The 14,198-nt window shown below is 43.1% G+C and overlaps 2 protein-coding genes across 2 annotated transcripts in view; one reads left to right on the forward strand and one right to left on the reverse strand.

Moving 5' to 3' along the window:
• The window catches only part of LOC111864694 (golgin subfamily A member 7), a 405,703-nt gene that overhangs the window by 98,624 nt on the left and 292,881 nt on the right, over nucleotides 1-14,198 (forward strand). The window lies entirely within an intron of this gene.
• The window catches only part of LOC111864693 (T-box transcription factor TBX20), a 96,049-nt gene that overhangs the window by 3,779 nt on the left and 78,072 nt on the right, over nucleotides 1-14,198 (reverse strand). Inside the window, exon 5 of the mRNA XM_023852125.2 lies at nucleotides 6,765-6,841. Coding sequence (XP_023707893.1) covers nucleotides 6,765-6,841 — 77 coding nt within the window. The remainder of the gene's footprint in view (nucleotides 1-6,764; nucleotides 6,842-14,198) is intronic.

The following is a 14,198-nucleotide window of genomic DNA, read 5'->3' on the forward strand; positions in this document are numbered from 1 at the left end:
AGTTCTTGAGTAGCTGCACAATTGGCAATTGGCTCAGTTCCATGAGTGAGTGAGTAAGTTCCTAGAAGAACACGGAGTGTAGGCCCGAGAAGACAATGACAGACAATAATTTTCAATCCATAATTGGATATTAACCAAAACTGAACCCTAAATATAAAGTTCATTCCACCCGTGTATATATAATTGACAAGTTTCTGTGCTTTTGTAGGGTCACTGGATAAGCAGAGCAGACACATTTATCGTTGCGATGTTTAGCCATTTGCTTTAGATATTGTTTTTGGAGGCACATTTTCCGCTGGGTGTGTATCTTGGCTTGCGATAAACGTAACGTCATGGTTGATGCAAAATAATATCAATATTTTGTGTTTATTCTTTCGTTGTATTCTCTTAGTCACTCATAAAATGGCAGCGAAGTTGTTATTGTTAAAATAACAAATTTCGATAACTTTTTCTCCATCTTCCATGGTAATTACATTTAAACATAAGATGTTTTAGTTGTTTATCGGAATGCGTGTTTCAAATTATACCAAAGTATATGAATTTCGCTAAATTTATTGGTCTCAAAATGAGGGTTTTCTGTTTTGGAAGTCTGATGCATGAAGAAATAGCAAATAAATTCTAAAAATAATGTGGTGTGTAGAGCCAGGACCGCAAGATGGACCGGTGTACCAAGGCAGGTTCTGGGCAACGGCTCGATAACCACGTGCCCTTTGCTAACCGATGATTCCGCAAACAGCTATTTAATCACTTGAGACCAGGCTGTGTAAATCTGACAGGAGTTTTCTCTTTGTAAGTGGCCCAACTGAGTAGGTGTTTTCTCTCTCCTTCACCTGAGAACGGAAAAAGATCCAGTTTCCGAAACGTCGTGTTTTCTGTTCTCTAGAATATCGAAAGATGAAAAAAGTCGAAAATCCCAGCAATTCTCTGTGTTATACACCATCCTCAGAACCCTTTAGAGACTTTATATATTCTTTCGAATCGAATATTAAGAAAACCTATCCAATCGTTTTCTTTCTGATACTAATACATACGCAGGCGTACAGACATGTTCTACTTTTCCTCCTTAAAGTACATCTAAAATTCGGCATACAAAAATTCACGTTTCGGGACACAGTTTGAGAAACTTTTACCTAATTTATGACAGATGTGCAGCAGGAATTTAGTTTCTAAATATCCTTACATCAAACAAGTGTTTAAAACCAGATGCCTCCCCCTCCCCAAATTTTTTAACAAACAGAATTACAAGGAATCATGTACGGACCTAGTTTTGACGATAATGTGGCGTGTCAGATGAAACGCGGAGTGGACCAGTGGACAGGGTGGAACTTGATACTCTAAACGCATAGCCTCCGGCGACAGAACACAGCGGTTGAGAGCCCACGATTCTTATCTCTCTCAGCAGATAATAATTTGGATAATAATTTAAATATACCTGTTGCCACTGTGCTCTTCCGGCGCGCGTGCACACGTTTGGCTTAAAGGAAAACAATTGACGCACCTACTCTATGCGGCATATATTCGTACTTAGAATCAGAGGTAATGACTACCCCGGCTGAAGTATGGACAGTGTGAAGTTTGTTTTATTGTAGCTTTCGAATCGTACGCTCATTTTCATAGTCTTCTTTTCTTAACTCTTTAAATCCCAGTGGTCACTATATATACCGCTGACTTCATTGTACTAAAATTCTTCATTCGACCCTCAGAGTCTGTTTCTGTGTTTCGCATGTTTCTCACAACAAACAACAATAACGAGTAGGGTTTCGTAGCGGAGACGTAATGTGTTTCCTGCGAGGTACAAACTCAATTGTTATATATTGTTACATGTCAACGCATTGCCAGACGATGGCCTGATAAACCCCCCGCGATACACCCACTCAACAGTAGGACGAATGTTTACAGGTCGTTGCTAAGCAACAGTCAGCGCGCCAATGGACTGGCGAGGTAGCTATCATGTGACTTGTTTTCTGTGTGGTCTGCTCTAAGCAATAATAGAATTTTCTGTATTGTCCTTGCGGAGCCTATATAATGAAGACCTGTTCTGATTGAACAAGAAATGTCAATAAGACTTCATAGTGATTTGAAGCGCTAGATTCTGTGTTGAGATCCGTTGCCAGGAGACGACTAGTGAAGACAGAGAATCCTATTGAGTGTGCAGCGGTGAACTGAAAGTGTGTAGAATAGTGTTAGCGTTATAATTGAGTGTAATTAAGAGAGGGTGTAACCGAAATGCCAATAAATCCAATCATTCGAACTAGAGCCCGTTAATTTCGTCACGCGTACCACTCTACATGTGACAGTATTATTTAGAAGAAAGTCCTAAAGCAAATGCTGTGTTTGTACCCAAATTCTACGTTGCACTGCCTGCGCTCCCAATGGTAACATCAGAATTTCGCCCCAGTGTAACTCTTCCCAATGTCAGATCAGAATTTCAGTAAAATGCTACCCTAAACAACGTAATATAAAAATTAATTCATATCATACGCAGAGAAACCCTGGCTCAACTTCTTTCCTTCATGCTTCATATCTTGTCGCTTTCTGAAGCTTCACTCAAATATAACTCTGCCAGAAAGACGAGAGGGCACTGCCTGGGAACCTTCAAAACCGGAGATCAATATTTTTTTGACCCCCCTCTGAAATGTAGTGTCACTCACTACATTTCCCACTTTTCCTTCTCTTTTTTTTTTCTCAGTCTTTAGAAAGGAAGTTAGTTTTATGACATGTTCGTGTGTCCATACCCTCTAATAACATTTGAACTAACAGAAACTTGGCATATATATCTTGCCTCTGGGGGTTATTGCGCTTCTAAACCTAGAGCACTTCAGTGGCTCATTCGGTCAGCCAAAGGTAGAATGGCCTCCCTGATATTTCTAGCAACATGAAAAGGCTTTACGTAAAAATTAGCAAGAGGAGGCGTTAAACGGGTGATACTGGACGCAGGTTTTACGTCGTGGTGCCCGTGGAAGCGGCTGGACTGGCCCAGGAAGCAAGCGCACTGGCACTCGCCGAGTAGAGCTGTATCTTCACCGCACTTGTCGCGGTCACGAACCGGCGAGGCGGACCGCTCGTACGCGTCACTTGTAGCGCTCTGCTGCCCGTCAATGCTCCGGCCTGTTCACGGAAACTTTTGCATCATAGCTTAACGACGCTCTGTCAGCTACAGAGGTTCACGAGAAACGATACGTTAGCCATATGACGAAAGGTAATGTTGTCTCTGTGGCATGAAGATACAGGGGGATTGGAGGTATAGCCCCACCAATTTTGACCTCGGCACTACACAAATGTTAGTGAACAGCTTCAAGCCCCGGCTAGTTTAACCTCAATACCTATTGCATAGGAGGCTGGGTGGGCCCCAAGACGTTCTGGATGAAATAGAGAGGAGAGGAATTTTACCTCTGCCGGGAATTGAACCCCGGCCGTCCAGGGCGTTCGAGACAGAACATCGTTTTGTTAAAAGGTTCACGGTCGTCGATCCGTCTTTCTTTGTGATAACAGTAAACTAGAAATGAGGGCGTTAGGCAGTGGCTTGAGACAGGGGCCGAAGCACTTAGATTTTCTAAATTAATGTTGAACTGTATAATTAAAAAAAAATTTTGGCGGCTTTGACAACAGTGGGGCTTAATTTTGACGAATTGAAGTGAGGAAGGCTGCATGAGAATCACGAAGTAGCAACTTGGAACTTGGGAACAATCTCAGCGTTTGTTTTGAAGACTGAGGAAAAGCAAGAAACCCCAATTTAACTTAAACATTATTTAAGAACTCAGTTTCATCCGCACAGAAAACACAATGAGTCTCTATTATAAAGATAAACCGTTTAACGCTGTGTAAAGCTAAATAATGTCTTTATATTCTGAGAATCATGCGAAACACCAAATACACTCTGTGGGCAAAATGGAGAGTGTATTAATATAAAACCCACGTGCTTCATGTTGGTTTCTTGCTTGTCTTGTTCTTCTGAGACGCGACATTCTCCTCCGAAACGTCGATTGATTTTCAACGGACTACATGGCGTTACGTCCCAGAAGATATGAATATTCAAATAATTTGGTTATTACTCAATGACTAAAAAATTAAAATATACGAGAAGTTCTGGGAAGAACTAAGCGCCTGATTTCTGTAAATACGAAACGGACGGAAGAGAAAACGAAAACAAATGAGGGCGGGGAACATGCAGACAGACAGCACGATGATTAGGGGAAGATATGCAGACAGGGAGACAGAGAGCAAAGTGATTTAATAAGCCTCAGAAATAATGGCGGATACATGGACAGACAGAGGCAGATACCCAGACAAATAGCAAGGTGATCTCATAAGACTCACTTTATTAAAAAAAAAACATTAAGGAAAGTAGTGTAGTGTAAAAATCATATAATTAGGTTGATCAAATCAAGGAGGATGATATGGGTAGGGCATGTAGTACGAATGGGGGAGAGGATGAATGCATGTAGGATATTGGTGGGAAAACCAGAAGGAATGAGACAACTGGGAAGACCAAGATGTATGTGGTCGGATCTTAAAGAGATGGGATGGGATGGTATGGATTGGATTGATCTGACTCAGGATAGGGACCAGTGGAAGGATCTCGTGAACACGATAATGAACCTTCGGGTTCCATAAAATTCTGGGAATTTCTTGAGTACCTGCAGAATTGAAGTCAGCACCATGAGTGAGTGAGTGAGTGTAAAAATCATGTACATTCGCGTTAACGTAATATTGGTGTAAGCCGATAACGCGTAGGGTTTGAGTGGGTGGAACCGGCGTATATTCGTTCGTCCTGAAGTCTGCTGTATCAAGACATTTCCATGCAATTTGCACTTAACTGTGTGTGTCCGAAGCAACAACAGCTGTGAGCTTGACAAATGAACGCCTGTGAGACCGACACTAAGTACCGGGGCATCAAATCTCGGTCGCACACCATTATAAAGGAATATGACATTGCCAGACGCACACTTGAAATCCTCTTGTAGGAATGAAATGTCCACCATGAAGCAGACCCTGCGTCAGGCCACGAATTCAAATAATTTGAGGCGTACTGCAGGCCGGTAAAGGACGTGAAGACTGAGGCTCCCACAGCTGTAGCTACGAAGGGTTCTGTCTCCCGGGTTGTGACGAAGAGTAGTCTATTAGTAATTCACCAACATTTCGGAATAGTTTGACCGCCTCTGTTGATTATTGATCAGAGTTCCTCGCTACAGATCCAGAGGTCCCGGGTTCGATTCCCGACGCTACCCGATTTTCTGAGCAATAGTGGTTCTGGAACGGGGTCCACTTGAATGGAGAAGTAGCAGCTCCGGTCTAGAAAACCGAAATTAACGGCCGTGGGAATCCGTTGCGCTGGCTACGCGACACTCTCTATCCACTAAAGTTGGCAGTAACTTCGGCGACAAGCGGCGGTCGCTCGGTCGGTATAGTTCGCTTGCGGCCTAAAGCCACGTTTTTTTTCTGAATAGTTTAATTGCACCATCTTCAGTGTCGAGGAATGGTGAGACCACTGAAGCTAAAACCGGGATAGCTCAGTCGGTATAGAGATGGGATAAGAGCTGGGGGTCCGGGTTCGATTCACGACTGGGGCAAGGGATGTCTCTCTATTCCAGTGTGTCCCCAACGGTTTTAAATCCTACCCAGCTTCCTATCCAAAGGGTACCGTTGGTATAGCGGCCGGGGCTTGAAGCTGACCACTCAGCTCCATCTAGTGCCGAAATCAAGAATGGTGGAGCTGTACATCCACTCCCCCATGCGCCTTCATGGCGAGATGTTTAATGAGTAAGCACAGGAACAGTTTAACCTTTAACGTGTTGCTGAAACAAGCGAGTAGCAAGCGTCTGATATTACGTATGTTTAATTTTTGCAGAATATATTAATTACTTTGAGTCTGAGGTTTACGAAACGTTGGCTACGTTTACTTTGTTGTCTCATGTTTGCTTACTCTGCCAGCTATTCGACCCTGAAGCTGGAGGCAGTACGATCCTGTGGAAAGTCAATGAATTTCTATCAGACTACACAGGGTCACGTAATGGAAGACAGCAATTTTCCACTTAAAACGAAGCCCATAACAGGGCCAGAAATTTTCTCTCTAGCCTCATCGGCGTATTGCTGTATGTGGAAGCTAACCAGGCATTATGCAGACTGCTTGTAGTCATGGTTACCAACATTTATAAAGAAATGTTGGCCCACGGTGGGTGTTCATTTAAATCTGGTGGCATAGTAATCCTCCCTCAAGAAATGTCCTCTGAAATATGTGGGGCACTATGCTACAAGCCGAAACGTCGTGGGTACGATCCCCGATGAGGTCATTGAATTTTTCAGTTTACCTAATCCTTCCAGCCGCACTATGGCCCTGGGGTAGACTCAGCATCTAACACAAATGAGTACCACGAATGTTCCTGGGGGGTAAAGGGCGGTCAGCGCGTAAGGCTGACAAATTTACCGCCATCTGTGAGCCGATTGTCTAGAAAATGTGGGAGCCGCGACGTCTCACAACCCTGTGGGCCTCCGCGGCCTGTTACAGGGATAGCTTGGCGCGTAAGGCTGACAATCTCGCCGCCATCTGTGAGCCGATTGTCTAGAGAAAATGTGGGAGCCTCAACGTCTCACAACCCCATGGGCCTCCACGGCCTGTTACAGAGATTTATTTGTCTTTATAGGTTCTTGTAGTGTAATGACCTATTTGATGACGAACTCTCAAAGATATTTTAGGCCCAATATAAAACTCTTATTCATAGACACACGCTTAAGTGATTGCTACTGCTGAATTATATGATATTTACCTTTCAAATTCTGTGAGTCTCGAGGAATCCCGAAAGCCCTTAGCAAATGGATTGCTGTCAATCTTGAGCTTGGTGATCTGAAACATAGGAAGTGAAAGCAGTAACGTACATGAATCTCGCCTACAGTGACTTACATCACTAAAAGTTAAAGGAAAAGTTGTGATTTATACTTAATTATGTAACTGAGTACTATGCCATCAAGGCATATGGGGGAGTGGAATTATAACTCCTCCATTTTTGACCTCGACAGTAGATGCACATCAGCTTCACGCCCCGTAAGCTTTCCCCATGGATAGAGCACTGTGTATTCATTGAAACAATGGCATAGTGAGCCCCAGAACAGATCTGGACGCTGCGGAGAAATGAAAAATTTCCTACCCCAACCGGAATCCAGTTTCCGAAAGATTGTGTTCTCTATATAAGATTTGAGGTTTTCACGGCGGTGACTATGAAGAATGCCGTCTTCTCGGATGTGGCGCCGTGTAGATATTGTGTAAACCGATCTGTTCACTTGCTTATGTTGGTTCCTCGCTCGCTGATTTTTCTACCCTGAAGATGGAGGCTATACGTTCCTCCGAAACGTAGGTTTATACTAGATCTACACGGCCCCACATCCCAGAAGACGCAATTGTGTTGTCTATTTTTTAAAATATCGTACGATGGACTAAGTCCAAAAACCCAGTAATTCTGAGTTCTCCATATTTGTTACGTAATCCTCTGTAAGATCTCTAAACATTGTACTCAACATATGTTTCTTCAGACTTCTTCAGTTTACGTTCTTCTGTCGAAGAGAGGCCAACCTTAGCGGATAGAAGGTGTCGCGTTATCAGCGCAACAAATCTCCACGGCCGATAATAACGGTTTTCTAGACTGGAACCGCTATTTCTTTGAAATGGCTCCTCAGTTATCCTCACGAGGCTTATTGGACCCCGTTCCAGACCCACTACTCCTCAGAAAATTTGGTAGCGGCGGGAATCGAACCCGGACCTCTTGGTCTGTAGCCAGGAACTCTGACCGCTAGATCACAGAAAGTTGGCACTAACTTTGCCGACAATCGGCGGTCACTCTGTTGGTATAGTTGGCTTGCGGACTAAAACCACGGAGTTTCTTTGTTCGTTTTTTTTTTTTGTCGAAGAGAGACCAAGATAGGACTCAATAGCAGCGTGTTGCGAACACGGTAATGATTCCTCAGTCTCCATGTAGGGCTGCGAAGTTTCTTGTGTGATGAGGGACTCTCTCAGCTTCTCAAGAAGGACTCTAAATCATATAGTTGGATACAAGTTTGCCATCCTCACTGTAGGGTGCTATCTTGTTAGAACATATGATCCTTGTGGAGGGAGAGGCCTTTGTAGCTCTCAGGGTGGGCCAATTACTGGTACATAAGGGGAGTGTCAATACGTGTTACGGGTCCATGGAAGCTGATGCTGGAGGTTTTGGCAAGGGACTAGCAGATGGTGCTACAGCATCATTGGTAGCCGCAGGATGCCTGCCTCCCATGCAGACACAGAAATCTCAGGAATGCAAGCGCTTACCACCAACATACATTATCCCCGTCACATCTTGTGTTACAGCTCTCTGCTTATGGTGCCTAATCCATTTGTAAACAAGGCTGAAGGCTTCGCGTACACGCAGTGCCGTCGCAGTTTATGCGAATTTGAAACAGCGCTCTATAAAAGTATTGTCACGTGTATGTGTGTCTCGACCGTCTCTGTGGTGTAGCGCTCAGAGTTCCTCGCTACAGATCCAGAGGACCGGGTTCGATTCCCGGCGCCCCCACATTTTCTGACAAGTAGTGGGTCTGGAACGGGGTTCACTCAACCTCGCGAGGATAACTGAGGAGCTGTTTCAAGGGAATAACGGCTCAGGCCTAGAAAATCCGAGATTAACGGCAGTGGGGATCCGTTGCGCTGACCACGTGGCACACTCTATCCTCTAAATTTGGCACTAACTTCGCCGACAAGCAGCGATCGTTTGGCCGGTATAGTTCGCTTGCGGACTGCAGTCCACGGAGTTTGTTTTTTGTTTGTATGTGTGACTGTAGACGGGGTTTTGGATTGGATATTGGATTTATTTTCCACTTATTGTTCGTAAATACAAATAACTATAATGCTGTCGCTATTTCCACACTTCAAATAATAACGCTAAGTCTTCCAGCCTGTAGTGTCTTCATTAGTAGTTGCCTGGTAACGGTTTCTAACAATGGATATTTCTTTGCTTCCTGACTCAAGTCATCTCTGAACGGCGGAATTTTACGCTAATTTTAAGTTGTGCGGTATAAAAATATGGTTATACGTATATGTGACTATAGACGGGGTTTTGGATTGGATATTCGGTTTATTTTTCACTTACAGTTTGTAACTCTAAATAACTATAACGCTGTCGCTCTTTCCACACTTCAAAAAATCACGCTAACTCTTTCAGCCTGCAGTGTCTGCATTAGTAGTTGCCTGGTAACGGTTTCTAACAATGGTTATTCCCCTGCTTCCGGGCTCAAGTCATCTCTGAACGGAGGCTCCCGTCCAACTGCCCCTTTAATTAAGTGTCGCTGACTCCTTTCCTTACACTCCCATTCAGTTCTGACTTGGTTGTCCCAGTTGTTTTCTTTATAACCCTTCGGCACGAACCACCATAGATAACTCCGTTTTAAGCAGCCCCTCCGTTGTTCCATACGTATACATTGACGCATGAACGTGTTTACCGAGCCATTGCCTAGAAACGGCTCTACACGGTACAATATTAATAATTCTCAGTTTATGCACAAAATTTGAAATAATTCGTATCCCAAAAAAGTTTCGACGGGAATCACGTATGTGTTTCAAAACTTGTCTTGAATTATGAGAGGTTTTCATAACTTGTACTCTTCTCCAAGTGTAATGAGAATAATCAAGTCAAGGAGGATTAGGTGGGCATGGCATGTAGCACGAATTGGGGAGAAGAGGAATGCATATAGGATATTTCTGGAAAAACCAGAAGAGAAGAGGCCATTGGGAAGACCAAGGCGTAGGTGGGTGAACAATAATAAAATGCATCTTAAAGAGATATGATACGATGATATGGATTGGATTGATCTGGCTCAGATATGGACCAGTGTAGGGCTCTTGTGAAAAAGGTAATGAACCTTCAGATTCCATAAAATGCTGAGTTCTTGAGTAGCTGCACAATTGGCGGGTTCTCAAGAAGTTCTCGGCGTCATGAGTGAGTTAGTGGTGAGGCGACCCTGTTTTACCAACAAGAAAATCAGAAAGAAACTTTCCTTTACAAAATTGAGTATGTAATTTAGCTCTGGGGGCCAAAGAAAAAAGTAAAACTCATACTAATAAGGAAAATAAATTTAGATTTTAATACTGTGAATCTAATTTTAGGCATTTTCATAGATATCATTAGAATTAGTAATTATATCTCCCAAAAATCATCTTTACACTGATCCTTAAGGCCCCGGAAACAATGAGACCCCTCTTATCTAAGAAGCAGTATTTGGGGGAGAACATTTCCCCATGTATTCTGGCCAACAGGGTACCTAGTTCATAGACTTCCAATGGCGGTGAAGGTGAAGATGCCATGTTTTTAGTCTGGTAGATGTTACCCGACATTTTGGAAGAAAATATTGCCTCTAATTTCTGCAACTCTGAAGATAGACGCAACAGAAGGAAATACACTTCTGGTTTGACAATGCAACAGTAGACTCTTCCTAAACGTTGGGACCTATCTACCCTGCTGCTTGCTTTCTCGCTTGGCTTTCTCTCCAACCCTGAAGATGGAGGCAACTCTTTTCTCCGAAATATTATGACTACATAGTGTCAATTCTCAGAAGATACTAGGGCAGCTATGGTAGCAGTTAGAGTTGTTCTTCTTTCTTTTCGGTTTAATGATAATATTTTATATGATATGAGTGATTATATAGTAAATAATGCAGTGGAAAGGATCTGAAAGAAACTGTTGTGACCTCATTTTAGTTACTGTAATGGCTTCTTCATGGAAGACCTGAAGGAAACCATGAAAAAAACTCTCATAACAGCTATTCTCCGGACCGAGGTTTGAACCGGGCGTTTACAGAATACGGAGCAGTAATTCTCCTGACTCGAAAGCGAGTTCATTCCTGTACAGAATAATGAAACGTTCATTTATTACATTTATGACTCGTGTACGGTACTTGTGACTACTTACATGTCACATTCCTCCTCTACAGACACGCATCTTTATTATATATTGCAGGATATGACTTCACATCAGGGATAGAAGTCGTATTGACTAATCTTCAGTATAAATAATATTTGTCTATTAATATTTTGAGCACTATGGTCCTGGGGTCCACTCAGCCTCTAACAGAAAGGAGTACCAGGAATCTCCCTGGAGGCAAAATGTGGCCGGCGCGTGAGGCTGTCAACCTTATTTTCGAGCCGATTCACTAGAAAAAATTTGAGATTCTCGACTTCTCACAACCCTGTGGGCCTTCACGGCCTGTTACAGGGATAGTTTTGATCAATAATCTATTGATTAAAATATAGTTGTTTGACATATGCTTCATGTCGATAACTTTTATTAGTTATTTACACAAAACACTCGCTTTTCTACATTTTCCACGTGTTTCATGTCGTTAACTAGGAGGCACTTAACGAATTTCGATAGGAGTTATTTTTGAAAACGTGAGCTAATCTTCTGTTGGCTGTTTTAAATTTTGTCCGTATTGGTTCAGAATAACTTCTACTTTTCATAAAGCTCGAATTTAAACTTAATGATTTTCACGCACAGAGAAGAAAACTGCCCATCACATACGAGACAAGTACACGACGTAAAATATAATTTACCTCACTTGGAATGTTTCCATAATCGCACATAATTATTATTGCTGAAAATCCTTATAGTAGTTAGTCTTAACTCTCCAAAGATGGCGGGTCGAATTCTTCTGCAAATTTTCTCAGGTAGAAAAGGAAAGACTTTCCTGTGCATACTTTATTAATCACTATGCCGTGCAGACGTACGGGGGAGTGGAGGTATAGCTCCATAATTCTTGATCCCGACACTAGATGGAGGTGAGTAGTCAGCTTCACGCCTCTAGGGGAACGAGCCCCCCAGTACTCACTGTACAGGAGTCTTGGTGGGCCCCTGAAACAGTCCAGACCCTGTGGAGTAGAGAAAACCCCTTTATCCCCTACTTGGAATCAAACCCCAACCATCCAGCCCTTATCATATCGCTATACCGACGGAGCTATCCTGGCTTTCTCGAGTTTCTGAGACAAACTGAGTCAGACAAGAAGACACGGTGGTTTTAATCGAAATATCTTGAGCGTAAGATGCAAAGTTTTAACTAAATATCTATTGAAGATCCTAAGCATATGATTAGGCAGTAAAGTGTACCATGTGTTAGTATCCGACTCCCGGCGCTGTCTCCTTCAACTCCCAGTACATCCCATGTCACCTCACCACACACGCTGTGCTTCATGCACCCCACCCTCCTCCGCCCCCCGCTTCAAAAACGTCCTGTCTCATTTAAAAACTATTATTTATGTTTGCTTTGGCTTGAGGCGAGAAAACGCAAAAAGTTGCTGCCTTGCTTTCGAGTTCTGGAGAACTGGTGGAAGGAAAAGGCTCTTGAGAATTGAAGAGAAGTGTAATGATGAGAGGGGGGGTGAACGCGTTGTGGGAAGAGCCCAGACGATGAAGCGTCAAAAGTTAAGAAAAAAAGGGAGCGATGGATGTGTATCAAAAAGAAACTGTGGATGAAAATGTTGAGAACTTTACAGATCGCAAAGGAAAGGAAGAAAAAACACAGATGAGGTTGTTGTCCTATAAATACAACTGTGTAGTATAACACTTCCCGAAAAGAGTGTTGTAAAAAGTTCAAACTCCACTTAATGATCTCCCCCCACCCCACCACAACGCCTTTCATTTGTTCAACAATGGCCACCCTTCCTGTTTCACACCGCTTACCGCTAGATGTCACTGAGTTTCTCACCTTACACTTCACATTTCTGACAATACGATTATATTGACCTCTCCAAGTCTGTACATTTTCATATTTCATGGCTGCTCTTGAATCAATTTAATTTTGGCCTTTGGACTCGGTGTTTAATTTCACTAAATGTAGATTACTAGATCGCCTTTGTGGTCTACTGGTCAGAGTTCCTGGCTACAGATCCAGAGGCCCCGGGTTCGATTCCCGGCACTACCAGACTTTTCTGAGAAATAGTGGGTCTGGAACGAGGTCCACTTAGCCTCATGAGGATAATTGACGAGCTATTTCAAGGAAATAGCGGCTCCGGTCTAGAAAACCGAAATTAATGGCCGTGGTGATCCGTTGTCCTGACCACTGACACCCTCTATCCGCAAAAGTTGGCACTAACTTCGCCGAAAAGCGGCGGGCGCTTGGTCGGTATAGTTCGCCTGCGGACTAAAACCACGGAGTTTGTTTTTGTTTTAATTTTCCGGACTGGAATTTACGAGACGATATGAATTTTGAGTCATAGTTGTAAGAAAGCAGGAACCAATCGCCTGTTTCTTTCGTGTTAACTTTCTTCCTCTACTTTGCAATATACGCAATAAAGTCTGCCACGAATTAACATGTTCATTACACCTTTCCAAGGTCTTCCTTGGTGTTCTTTTGTTTCATACTGTATAATCTGTCTGTGCATTTTTCCGCCATCCGTTCTATCCCAATCGTTTATTCAAATTTTGTCTGTGTTAATCTATTTCTGTCAAAATATCCCACTTCTTAATATTGTAACATGTCTGCTGTTGACGCAACAGGAATAAATTGGCGTGGGTCTTCGGATTGGAACGAATTCTTATATTGGACGCTTTTTTGTATACACACCCCGTGATTTTAGTCCGCGTGCGAATTATACCGATCGAGCAACCGCCGCTTGTCGGCGAAGTTTAGTGCCAAATTTTGCGGATAGAGGGTGTCGCTTGGTCAGCGCAACGAATCCCCACGACCGATAATTTCGGGTTTCTAGACCGGAGCCGCTATTTCCTTGAAATAGCTCCTCAATTGTCATCACGGGGCTCAGTGGACCCCGTTCCAGACCCACAACTTCTCATAAAATATCTGGTAGCGCCGAGAATCGAACCCGGACCTCTGGATCTGTAGCCAGGAACACAGACCACAGCGGTCTTCGTTACACACACTCGTACACTTATTCACTTAGAGCGCCATTACGCTGTTAGTACACTCTGGGACTCTTCTGCGAAGTCTGAGCGCAACCTGCCTCTATCTCGCTAGAGACAAATCCAAAACTGTTGGTACAAATCTATTGTGACACTTGACATAATTATAACAGTGAAAAAGAAACGCCCGCAGACGGTATAAGTGATTATATTTGTACTTGCGCGTGTAAAAGCGAGTGGCCAATAAACTTGTTCGCTAAATCCGAGATCTGCGTGAATTTATTTGTCGCGTAACATAGACAACACGCGAAAACATGATGTACTCTAGTA

Source organism: Cryptotermes secundus, unplaced genomic scaffold, assembly GCF_002891405.2.
Source record: "Cryptotermes secundus unplaced genomic scaffold, Csec_1.0 scaffold441, whole genome shotgun sequence".
Classification (NCBI taxonomy): domain Eukaryota; kingdom Metazoa; phylum Arthropoda; class Insecta; order Blattodea; family Kalotermitidae; genus Cryptotermes; species Cryptotermes secundus.